Here is a 13,438-nt window from a genome sequence, read left to right as displayed (position 1 = left end):
CTTGAGTTATCGTCTGACAACCACCTGGTGGACGGACCGACCGACAGACCGACATGAGCAAAGCAATATACCCCCTCTTCTTCGAAGGGGGGCATAATAAAGCAGTTTTGTTTAATATATCTGAAACCAAATTATGGTGGTGCCCTGAGTCTTTGCAAAGTTTATCTCTTCTACTAACAATTCGTTTTTAGAAACCTTCACACAAGAAAGTTAGACGGTCGGAAGAGAGCAGAGACATGCAAGCTCAAAACTGTTTGCCATCCCAGATTAAGTAGGGGGCATAAAAAACATCTATCAAAGAACAGAATTTCAACAAGCTAAACAGCTAAATGTTGAAGAATATGAAGACTATTCAATAAACAAGAGCACCAAAAAGCGGGTGCCAACCCTCAGCTGCGGGTGCAGTTTTGAATAAGTGAAAGCTTGCTTGTTTGCATCAAAAACTTAATTCTTATAAAGATGCTCTAGAGTCTGTTTGCCATTACTGAGAGCTTCTGGGAGCAGAACACATGAATGCTTCTGAGTGAGGATAAAAATCTTAAGTTTCCTGTTGCATTGCTCACACCAAATCCACTCAATTGACCTTTCGTAGATTGTTTTCTTTTTACTTTAAAAAGTGTATACAAATGATTTGAGGATAAGTCCAAGGCACAAAACTTGGCCAAAAATCAACTCCAAAAATAAGCACAATATCTGAAAACGAAGCGTAAAATACCCCGGAAGATGGAATGCCGGACATACAGTCCATGTGCTATATGCTATCCTACCGGGGACATACAAATAACATGCAATCACCACAAGGTTTTTGAATGTACGGGTAACACCAAGTACTAGTACTTACTGGATACCACCGACAGGTAGCTTGCAACGAGGTAGTACAGGAGCATGGCGATCTCGTCAGTTTCGCAGGCAGAGAGACTGATAAACAAGCCAACTTGTGCGCTATCCATGGTAGGGGTGGTGGGTGGGGTAGGATACAATTTGAGCGGTTCAACCTGATAAATAGCAATACAGTTATAACAAATGATAGCGAATTAAGCATGAAGCACCTCAAGGCAGTTCACACTGCTCTTTGCGCTTCTTGAGTGTTATTTTCATAATATTTATTATCTTTCGGAGAATGTTTATTTTTCACGACCCTAGAGACATGTGTGAAGTTATAATAGGGCAATTGAAGTACTTGTTTCATGAATACTTTAGCTTGAATTTTTAACTAAAGGGCCATTGTGGCCATTAAGTGCTCAACTGTTTTCATGGTACACCAATTCATGAAGACTTGATCACACATGAACCAGATTTAAAATGGTGCGATATTTTAAAGATAAACATTCTGACCAACTTTCTTTAAGATCAAGTAATTAATTTGGCTTTAAGAGGGCTTAGGGAACCAGATTTATTGGACCAAGTTACATCAAGATTGAGTCATAAATATGGCCTCTAGAGTTGTAACAATGTTATCCTAAGAGTTGAAAAAGTGACCTAAATTTTGGTCGCAAGTGACCCAGGTTGGATCTTGGCCTTGATAATGTTATTTAGACAAACATCCTGACCAAGTTAACCAAGATTGAGTTATAAATGTGGCCTTTATAGTGTTGACAAGGTTTTCTAGAATTGGATCCGGTAACCATTTTTTTGACAAATTTGATCTCAGGGAGAGATATTGTCAAAATAAACATTCTGACCAAGTGAATGATAAATGTGGCCTCTGGAGCAGTAACTTGATTAGAGTTTACAAAGGCTTAAAAAAAAATACACGACAAAGGAGGACTAAAATATGGGTACCACAATGCCTAGCCATTTTTTTAAATAAAAAGGAGCTATAACTCCAATTGTTAATCCTGCAAACAAAACTATGCAGGTGCACAAGTTAACCTTATGGTTATATATAGCAGCCTAACTTTTTTATGTACCCACAACACAATTAAACAAGAGCACCGCCTTGCTAGTGCAGACCGCTCATCTATTTTCTTTTTAAAGGTGAAGGGACTCTCATTTTCAATCACAAAGGAGGGAGGGGTGGAGTGAAGAGGGGTGTATAGTGTGGGGGCGTGGACATTTATTACATTATCTTCCAAAAATGCGAAAAAAAATAAAATTCGGTGGGTGGGGGAGAGAGGGGTGGGGTGGGGGGGGGGGATTTTTGGGTGCGATGTAAAACATGCATGCCCCCCATATGGGCTCTTAGTTGTAGTGACAGCCATTTTGTAAATATGTTTTTTGTCACTGTGACCTTGACCTTTGACCTAGTGACCTGAAAATCAATAGGGGTCATCTGCGAGTCATGATCAATGTAACTATGAAGTTTCATGATCCTAGCCATTAGCTTTCCTGAGTTATCATCAGGAAACCATTTTACTATTTCGGGTCACCGTGACCTTGACCTTTGACCTAGTGACCTGAAAATCAATAGGGGTCATCTGCCAGTCATGATCAATGTACCTATCAAGTTTCATGATCCTAGGCATAAGCGTTCTTGAGTTATCATCCGGAAACCATTTTACTATTTCGGGTCACCGTGACCTTGACCTTTGACCTAGTGACCTGAAAATCAATAGGGGTCATCTGCTAGTCATGATCAATCTACCTATCAAGTTTCATGATCCTAGGCATAAGAGTTCTTGAATTATCATCCGGAAACCATTTTACTATTTCGGGTCACCGTGACCTTGACCTTTGACCTAGTGACCTGAAAATCAATAGGGGTCATCTGCTAGTCATGATCAATCTACCTATGAAGTTTCATGATCCTAGGCATAAGCATTCTTGAATTATCATCCGGAAACCATTTTACTATTTTGGGTCACAGTGACCTTGACCTTTGACCTAGTGACCTCAAAATCAATAGGGGTCATCTGTGAGTCATGATCAATGTACCTATGAAGTTTCATGATCCTAGGCCTAAGCGTTCTTGAGTTATCGTCTGACAACCACCTGGTGGACGGACCGACCGACAGACCGTCATGAGCAAAGCAATATACCCTCTCTTCTTCGAAGGGGGGCATAATAAAAATAAATATTTGTGTTTTTTAACCATTCAAAAAAAAAATATTTGGGGGGGTGGGGGGGGGGTTATAGTGTGAGGGTGTGGTGGTCATTTGTGAGATGATCTTAAAAAAAAATAAAAAATATATATATAATTTAGGGGTGGGGGGGGAATTCGGGAGGGGGGGGAGGGGGGCGGTGGGGGGTATTCTTGGGTGCGATGGTTGGACGGTATTTCAAACATAAAATAATAAAAATAAATATTTGTGTTTTTTAGCCGTTTCAAAAAAAAAATGGGGGGTGGGGTGGGGGGGGGGTATAGTATAGTGTGAGGGTGTGGTGGTCATTTGTGAGATGATCTTTAAAAAAAAAAATTTAGGGGGGGGATTCGGGGGGGGTGGGGGTAGGGGGGGATGGGGGTGTATTCTTTAGTGTGATGGTTGGACGGTATTTCAAACATAAATTTATAAAAATAAATGTTTGTGTTTTTTAACCGTTTCAAATATAAAAAATTGGGAGTGGGGGGTGGGGTGGGGGTATAGGGTGAAGGTGTGGTGGTCATTTGTGAGATGATCTTAAAAAAAAAAAAATTAGGTGGGGGGGATTCGGGGGGGGGGGGGGGGGTATAGTTTAGTGTGAGGGTGTGGTGGTCATTTGTGAGATGATCTTAAAAAAAAAAATTAGAGGGGGGGGGTGGGAGGGTATTCTTGGGTGTGATGGTTGGACGGTATTTCAAACATAAAATAATAAAAATAAATATTTGTGTTTTTTAACCGTTTCAAAAAAAAAAATTAGGGGAGGGGTGGGGTTGGGGGGGGGGAGTATAGTATAGTGTGAGGGTGTGGTGGTCATTTGTGAGATGATCTTAAAAAAAAAATTTAGGGGGGGGGGGGGTGATTCGGGGGGGGGAGGGCACGGGGGATGGTTTGGGTGGAGTCTATTGTGGTATGTCAGGTAAGAGTAGTTTTGTCAAAGTATCAATCAAATCTAATCATAAATAAAGAAGTTTTTAGTTGGCATTTTTAGCAAAATTTAATAATTTGACCTTGAGAGTCAAGGTCATTCAAAGGTCAAGGTAAAATTCAACTTGCCAGGTACAGTAACCTCATGTTAGCATGAAAGTATTTGAAGTTTGAAAGCAATAGCCTTGATACTTTAGAAGAAAAGTGGATCGAAACACAAAATTTAACCATATATTCAAAGTTACTAAGTCAAAAGAGGGCCATAATTCCGTAAAAATGACAACCAGAGTTATGCAACTTGTCCTTTTACTGTACCCTTATGATAGTTTACGAGTGTTCCAAGTATGAAAGCAATATCTATGATAGTTTAGGGGTAAAGTGGACCAAAACACAAAACTTAACAAAATTTTCAATTTTCTAAGTATAAAGGGCCCATAATTCCGTCCAAATGCCAGTCAGATTACATAACTTTGCCTACACAGTCCCCTTATGATAGTTAATAAGTGTTGCAAGTATGAAAGCAATAGCTTTGATACTGTAGTAATAAAGTGGGCCTAAACACAAAACTTAACAAAATTTTCAATTTTCTAAGTATAAAAAGGGCACATAATTCTGTCAAAATGCCAGTCAGAGTTACATTACTTTGCCTGCACAGTCCCCTTATGATAGTAAGTAAGTGTTGCAAGTATGAAAGCAATAGCTTTGATACTTAAGGAATAAAATGGACCTAAACACAAAACTTAACCAAAATTTTCAATTTTCTAAGTATAAAAAGGGCACATAATTCTGTCAAAATGCACACCAGAGTTATCTAACTTTGCCTGCCCAGTCCCCTCATGATAGTAAGTAAGTGTACCAAGTTTGAATGCAATAGCATTGATACTTTCTGAGAAAAGTGGACCTAAACCCAAAACTTAACCGGACGCCGACGCCGATGCAGAAGCCGACGCCAAGGTGATGACAATAGCTCATAATTTTTTTTCAAAAAATAGATGAGCTAAAAATAAAGCAGTTTTGTTTAATATATCTGAAACCAAATTATGGTGGTGCCCTGAGTCTTTGCAAAGTTTATCTCTTCTACTAACAATTCGTTTTTGGAAACTTTCACACAAGAAAGTTAGACGGTCGGAAGAGAGCAGAGACATGCAAGCTCAAAACTGTTTGCCATCCCAGATTAAGTAGGGGGCATAAAAAACATCTATGACAAAGAACAGAATTTCAACAAGCTAAACAGCTAAATGTTGAAGGATATGAAGACTATTCAATAAACAAGAGCACCAAAAAGCGGGTGCCAACCCTCAGCTGCGGGTGCAGTTTTGAATAAGTGAAAGCTTGTCAGATTTTTTTTTTTTTTAAAGGTAACAGTGACCTGGACCTTTGACCTAGTTACCCAAAAATAGGTGTGGCGTGTAGAACTCTTCAAGGTGCAGCTATATATGAAGTTTCAAAGTTGAAGGCGGAAGCACTTTGATTTTAGAGCCAATGTTAAGGTTTTAGCACGATGCGGACGGCGGGCCAGCTGGCTATGACAATACCTCCGGTTTTCTCCAAACAAGAGGGCTAAGATGGCCCTAGTTCACTCACCTGAGAAGAGTGTATTCATTGTATTTTAACCAAATGTATTGGGCTGTTTGTACAACATGCATGCCTGCATATGGGCTGTCAGTTGTTATGGCAGCCATTGTGTGAATATGAATATATTAGTCATTGTGACTTTGACTTTTGACCTTGGTTTCTTGAGTTGTCATCTGGACACCATTTTACAGTGTTGAGTCATTGTTATTAAGACGTTTGACCTAGTGACTTGAACATTATGTTGGTCATCTGCCAGTCATGATCAATGTAACTATGAAGATCATAAATCTAGGTGTAAGCATTGTCAGTAAATATCAAGAAACAATTTTATTGTTTGAGTCACTGTGAAGTTGATCTTTGATGTAGTGATTTGAAATTCAAAAGGGGTATTTTTATAATCATGATCTATGTACCTATGAAGTCTTTATCCTAGGTGAAAGTGTTTTTGAGTTATCATTTGAAAACCAATTTTTGTATTTTGAATCACTGTGACTGTCACCTTTGACCTAGTGACCAGAAGATCAATAGGGGTCATTGATGAGTCATGATTAATGTAGCCAACAGTTAGCAATTTACATTCCAAACCTAAATTTGGTACATGTAGCTGTTTTTTTTAGAACCCTTTATCAGCAGTAGCATATATCCATTGTTAATGTCTTCTTTAAACACCGCCTGTTGACCAGAGCTCACACACCAACAAATTACAGCAAAATGTTATTCCTGGTCCCATACATTAACTTCATAAACAATCAATGTGTTTATCCTTCAGCATGACTCATTCCTTCCTCTCCCTCATAATCAATGTTAGGCATCAATGGGTTAATATCAAATTGAGTTGTGCGTGTTTGTTCTTGTGTACTTGTAGATTTTAGAGCATATATGAACTGTAGTGTCCTAGTCTGATAACAAAATTATAATTGTATAGTGTTTTCATAGTTGACATGTTAAGATTTTAAATTACAAAACAAACAAATCAATTACATTCCATCTTGCATCATTTCAAGGTCAGCCCACTGTTAGTCTGTCTGGAAATTGTCAATTGAGTGCTCTGTGTTTAATTACCAAAACAAAAAAAAGCTTTAAACCACAAACATCTTAAACAAGAGGGCCAAGATGGCCCTAGTTTGCTCACCTGAAAGGAGTCGGTTCATTCAATCTTTACCTAATGTCAAACTTGACCTAGATATTGACCAAACAAACATCCTGGTCAAGTTTCATCATTATTGAATCAAAACTCTGGCGTAGGAAGTGTTTTTGTTTTTGTAAGATTTGAAATGGTGACCTATCATCAAACTTGACTGAGATCTTTCAGCAAATTTGATAAAGAATGGTTTAGAAATGTGAATGCTAGAGTGTTTACAAACCAAATGTGGATGGACGGACAGCGGACAAAGACCAATCCTAAAACCTCACCTGAGCAATCAGGTGAGCTAAATAGTTTGTTTCACCGATCTGAGCCATTTTCAAACTTGTCCAAGAAATCAATAAAATCAATGTATTGACTAAGTTTCACGATGATTAGGTAAAATATGTGACTTCCATAGTGTTCGATCACAAGGTTTCTCTCTATATAGTCACATAAGGAAACTGCCCTACCCCCCTGGCAGCCATGTTTATTGACCCATTGGGACCATTTGCAAACTCATCTGAGATATATATAAAACCAATCTTTTCAGAAAGTTTCATGATGATTGGGCAAAAAATGTGACTTCTAGAGTGTTCACAAGCTTTTTTTTACTATATAAATATAAGAAAACTGACACCTCCCCCCCGGCAGCCATGATTTTAAAACAACCGGAACCATTTTCAAATTTAACTCGCATATCAAGAAAAATAAATATTCTGACCAAATTACATGAATATTGGGCAAAAAATGTGACTTCTTGAGTGTTCACATGTTTTCACTATATACGTATAGAGAAAAATGCCCCGCCCACTGGCTAACTTTTTTCACCGATCTGGACCATTTTCGAACTCATCCGACATATCAATAAAACCAATGTTTTGATTAACTTTCATGATGATTGGGCCAAAATTGTGACTTCTAGAGTGTTTACAAGGTTTCTCTATAGCCATATAAGGAAAACTGCCCCGCCCACTGGCGGCCATGTTTTTCAACGAACCAGAACCACTTTTGAAATCAACCAACATATCATTAAGACAGACATTAAGACAAAGTTACATGAAGATTGGGCATTAAATGTGACTTCTTCAGTGTTTACATGCTTCTTTTTTTTGACCTAGTGACCTAGTTTTTGACCCAGCATGACCCAATTTCGAACTCTATCAAGATATCATTGGGACAAATCTTCTGACCAAGTTTCATGAAGATCAGAAAATAAATGTGGCCTCTAGAGTGTTTATGAAAAAATGTGGACTGACGGACGATGGACGGACGGACGACTGACAAAGACCGGTCAATAAAGCTCCCCTGAGCAATCAGGTGAGCTAAAAAAAACATCCAACCTCGAATAACAATTAACACATAAATGATACACAAATCTACACTGTATTATTATGAAAACATTAATAATCAAAGGGGAGTAACTACTGTAAACTTAAATGCAATATTTAGAAGAGTTTTCTCGCATGTTATATGTACATGACCTTAATTCATGATTGTTTAAAAAGCCTTTTTACTATATAAAAATAAGAAAAACTGCCCCGTCCCCCTGGCAACCATGCATTTCAACGGACCAGAACCATTTTCAAACTTAAACTCACGTATCTAGGAAACAAAAAATCTGACAAAATTTCATGAAAATTTGGCCAAAAATGTGACTTCTAGAGTGTTGACATGTTTTCACTATATACATATAGAGAAAAATGCCCTGCCCACTGGCCGCCATGTTTTACCTGATCTGGACCATTTTTGAACTCCTCCGAGAAATCAATAAAACCAATGTTTTGACCAACTTTCATGATGATTGAGCAAAAATTGTGACTTCTAGAGTGTTTACAAGGTTTCTCTATAGCAAAATAAGGCAAAATGCCCCGCCCACTGGCGGCCATGTTTTTCAACGGACCGGAACCACTTTTGATCTCAACCAACATATCATTAAGACAAACATTTTGACAAAGTTACATGAAGATTAGTCATGAAATGTGACATCTAAAGTGTTTACAAGTTTTTTCTTTTTTTGATCAAGTGACCTAGTTTTTGACCCGGCACGACCCAGTTTTGAACTCAACGGAGATTTTATTTGGACAACGCTTCTGACCAAGTTTCATGAATATCTGACAATAAATGTGGCCTCTAGAGTGTTTACGAACAAATGTGGACAGACGGACAGACGACGGACAAAGACCGGTCACAAAAGCTCACCTGAGCAATCAGGTGAGCTAAAAAAACCTATCTGGGTAATTGCTGTAAAATAGCCAAAACACAAATTCTGAACCATTAAAAAAACAAAGGAATTACATAATTTCTTCAGAAAAGAAAGCAAGTTCTGTAATGATATCTTTGGATATGTTCTCATTAAAATGCATTATTCAAATGAAAATGTTTTTAACATTCAAAATAAAAACATGTACATAAAAGTGAAATTAATGTGTTATTCTTAAAATTCTTAAAAGCACTTTAAAAAACAAAGCATGTGCTTGTTTCCATGTAAATAACAAATTATAAGAAACAGATGAATACAAAGAGAATGGTTAACTCTCTACAATATGTTGAAGACCTGCACTTGACTTGTTGAGAATTCAGCATAAAACTATTGTATCTACTAATCACGTTTGTATCAGATAAATCAGATAAATTAGTATACCACTGATACCTCAATGTTAAATGAAAAGCTGTCCTTCTCAAGTAGCTCTTGAATGCAAAACCATTGCTCAATAGAGATTAGAAAAGTGCAATCAGAGAACAATACCTTTCAAGGACTCTCATATAGGCAAGATAAACAATATACTTGACTTGGCCCTTCAAATGACTTTCCCCTAAATGATTATACACAAAGCTGAATAATAGTATTTGCTTGTATGGACCAAAACTGTCACTTAGGAAAAGAAAAGATTCATAATTGTTCTAACAATACTTACTATCAAGGATTTAAATTGGCAAGATTAAGCATATAACTAATGAATTTGCTCCATTAAAACAATGAATACGTGTCAATTTCCTTGCACCAAAAACCAAGGAATCTCTATTGAAAATCCTGGTCCCAAATCTGCTTGGCTGGGCAAAAATACTATTACTAACAGGGTTTTTTCCTTTCTATAGTTGGGGCCTTCATACTTTCTAATAAAAGTTTTCCAAATCATGCAATTTTACTTTCAACAAAGGATTTAAGCCTCACTTTGGGAAAACAGCATTAAATGCATGTGCATTGTTGTGTCTAGTTAGTGTTGTCTAAAATAAGCATCTGTAGTGTACAGAGGCTAATCAGAGGAGACACTTCCCACTTTAATTGTAAATTTCGATTAAAGACAGTCCCTTTTTAGCGCAAAATCCAGAATAAGCAGAAAATGTCATCGCTGATAAGCCTCTGCGGACTGCACTCTGGGATACCACTTTAGGCATATGCATTAAACCCCATTTTCGCTGTGCATGGCTCATATGCATTCCCCAGCTATGAAGTTATCCATATGAAATGCAACAATTGACCAAAAATTTTCTTGTTGTTTCTCATCGAAACAATGAGAAAAAAGCAACAACACTGTTACCCACTTGAAAGAAGGCCTCGATGACTGCCTTCAGGGAGGTCGGGAAGCTGGCAAGGGGCAGGTAACCATCGTACTGAGCCTCAAGGATGGACTGCACAGTCCGATACTGGAGCAGCGGACTGCTGATGGTGCGAACTAGACGGTCCTTGCTCTCCAGATCCGGCAGGAACTTGTAAGAGCCAACCTGTACAGAGGAGGAAATAAAGGTAAGCTAAACCCAAACAACATGTATTAAGTATGGCATAACATTCAATTTAACCCTAAGAACTGGTGCAGAGCATCATGGCATGAAATTCAGCAAAACACAAACAAACCAGTACAAAGGATGGCATTAAATTCAGTTAAACCCAAACAACTTGTATTGAAAATTTCATAAAATTCATTTCAAGTTCAACACAACCAACTTGTACAGAGGATGGCATAAAATTCAGTTCAACCCAAACAACCTGTACAAGGGATGGCATAAAATTTAGTTCAACCCAAACAACTTGTACAGAGGATGGCATAAAATTCAATTCAACTAAACAACCTGTACAAGGGATGGCATAAAATTCAGTTCAACTAAACAACTTGTACAGAGGATGGCATAAAATTCAGTTCAAACAAACATCTTGTACAGAGGATGGCATAAAATTCAGTTCAAACCAAACATATTGTACAAGTGATGGCATAAAATTCAGTTCAAACCAAACAACTTGTACAGAGGATGGCATAAAATTCAGTTCAAACCAAACAACTTGTACAGAGGATGGCATAAAATTCAGTTCAAACCCAACAACTTGTACAGAGGATGGCATAAAATTCAGTTCAAACCAAAGGACCTGTATGACGGATGGCATAAAATACAGTTCAACCCAAACAAATCAAATGGTGTGCAGGATAATGGTGAACGCCTTACCACCATTTGGTCCCAGATTTGATCATAACTCCTAGAGGTTGCAAGATTGATACAAGACATTAATTACATCAGCAGTTGCATGGTTTATACCTACATTAACAAACCCTTCTTCATACATTCAGTAATTTTTATGTCCCCCACTATAGTAGTGGGAGACATATTGTTTTTGCCCTGTCTGTTGGTTGGTCTGTTGGTTCGTTGGTTGGTTGGTTGGTTGGTCTGTTGGTTGGTTTGCGCCAACTTTAACATTTTGCAATAACTTTTGCTATATTGAAGATAGCAACTTCATATTTGGCATGCATGTGTATCTCATGAAGCTGCACATTTTGAGTGGTAAAAGGTCAAGGTCATCCTTCAAGGTCAGAGGTCAAATATATGTGGCCAAAATCGCTCATTTTATGAATTCTTTTGCAATATTGAAGATAGCAACTTCATATTTGGCATGCATGTGTATCTCATGGAGCTGCACATTTTGAGTGGTGAAAGGTCAAGGTCATCCTTCAAGGTCAGAGGTCAAATATATGTGGCCCAAATCGCTTATTTTATGAATACTTTTGCAATATTGAAGATAGCAACTTCATATTTGGCATGCATGTGTATCTCATGGAGCTGCACATTTTGAGTGGTGAAAGGTCAAGGTCAAGGTCATCCTTCAAGGTCAGAGGTCAAATATATGTGGCCCAAATCACTTATTTTATGAATACTTTTGCAATATTGAAGATAGCAACTTGATATTTGGCATGCATGGTGTATCTCATGGAGCTGCACATTTTGAGTGGTGAAAGGTCAAGGTCAAGGTCATCCTTCAAGGTCAAATATATGGGTCAAAATTGCTCATGTAATGTCACTTCTGCAATATTGAAGCTAGCAATTTTATATTTGAAATGCATGTGTATCTCAAGGAGCTGCACATTTTGAGTGGTGAAGGGTCAAGGTCAAGGCCATCCTTCAAGGTCAAACGTCATATAGGGGGACATTGTGTTTCACAAACACATCTTGTTATTTGTGCTTTATTTTTTACAGCCTGTGTCTTCTGGATTTGGAAAATTAGCGCAATTAACAATGAAATTGGGGAAATTCAACATTATTCATATGATAATAGATAACAATATTCCATTTTTTATAAGTGCATGCTTAACTGCATTTTTTAAAATTATATTCTAAAGTGCTAGGAACCACTGTATTATAAACTCACAAAACAATTATTGAGTTTATTGGAAAAGTTTGTCATCTATTTTTGAGAAGTTTTTGTCAGATTTTTGGGGAAAAAAGTTTCTTTTTGCTATTCTGAAACAGCCTGTAAAGAGCTGCAATTTTGGGCATAAAAAAATAACTGACATTTTTGTTCTTATTTTTCCAACATGTAGGCCAACTCAGAATACATTACCAAATATAAACTCAAACATATATACAAACATGTACAAAGATACAACTTCTTAGAACAAGAAAATGGCTGTAAGAATGATTTTATAAAGGCAGTAGAAGACTCAAAAGAAGACCACTCAGGAAATGTTCTCATGATCTTCTGTCACATTTCCGTACTACTTCTACCCAAGACACAGCAGTGTCTACGTAAGCCGAAGGCTTTTTTACGCAATGGAAAGTAAACAATTAAGTTTCAATTAAGGCTCAAATAAAGACTGTTAACATACCAAATCCACCGCTAGATTCCTGGAACAGTCCAAGCAACTGGTGCTGACTTCCACGCAGATACACAGTATCTCCTGTTAAAAAAAAACATAATTTTAACAGAGTTACAAATGTAATATTTTGAAACTAGTGTTTTTGCCAGGCCCTTTAAGCGTGACTCTGCCCTAAGCCACCTTTTTTAAGCAAAAGCCACCATGCACTCTAATTGATAAAATCTTAATTGCCCCTTGACCAAACTTCTAAGCCGACTAGTATCAAAGAATGGCCCCAAGGCAGCGAAGATTCGCATGGCTCAGTGCATTACTATTAGTCATGCGTGAATAACCCTGTGTCAATATCTACATGTATCAATAATTTCAGTGGCTTTGTTATACCAAGCCCATATCTATCTGTAATGTGTACTCCTCCATGAAAAAATCGTGGACAGTTAGTTACTTAGGAGACTCAAGATGAAAACCGAGTGTAATCCTCGTGGAAATACTCAAACAATGCATTTTGTGCATAATACAGTAATATCAAAACATTTATTTCTACGCGTAATAAATTAAACAAGAGGGCCATGATGGCCCTGAATCGCTCACCTGACTAACCAAATACAATCCCAACCCAGATTTCATCAAGATAAACCTTTTGACCAAATTTCATAAAGATCAGATGAAAACTGTGACCTCTATTGTCTACACAAGGTTTTTCTATTATTTGACCT

General features: G+C 37.6%; 1 protein-coding gene across 4 annotated transcripts in view; it reads right to left on the bottom strand.

The window, feature by feature from the left end:
- Nucleotides 1-13,438, bottom strand: part of LOC127881241 (uncharacterized) — an 89,355-nt gene that overhangs the window by 9,291 nt on the left and 66,626 nt on the right. For all 4 annotated transcript variants that reach the window (XM_052428979.1, XM_052428981.1, XM_052428982.1 and 1 more), the window contains exons 4-6: nucleotides 12,735-12,806; nucleotides 10,189-10,368; nucleotides 842-995 (exon numbers count right to left, since the gene is read on the bottom strand). In XM_052428979.1, coding sequence (XP_052284939.1) covers nucleotides 842-995; nucleotides 10,189-10,368; nucleotides 12,735-12,806 — 406 coding nt within the window. The remainder of the gene's footprint in view (nucleotides 1-841; nucleotides 996-10,188; nucleotides 10,369-12,734; nucleotides 12,807-13,438) is intronic.

This window comes from Dreissena polymorpha, chromosome 5 (assembly GCF_020536995.1).
Source record: "Dreissena polymorpha isolate Duluth1 chromosome 5, UMN_Dpol_1.0, whole genome shotgun sequence".
NCBI lineage: Eukaryota > Metazoa > Mollusca > Bivalvia > Myida > Dreissenidae > Dreissena > Dreissena polymorpha.
Note: the sequence above shows the minus strand (reverse complement) of the source record. Positions and strands in the feature narration are given on the sequence as shown.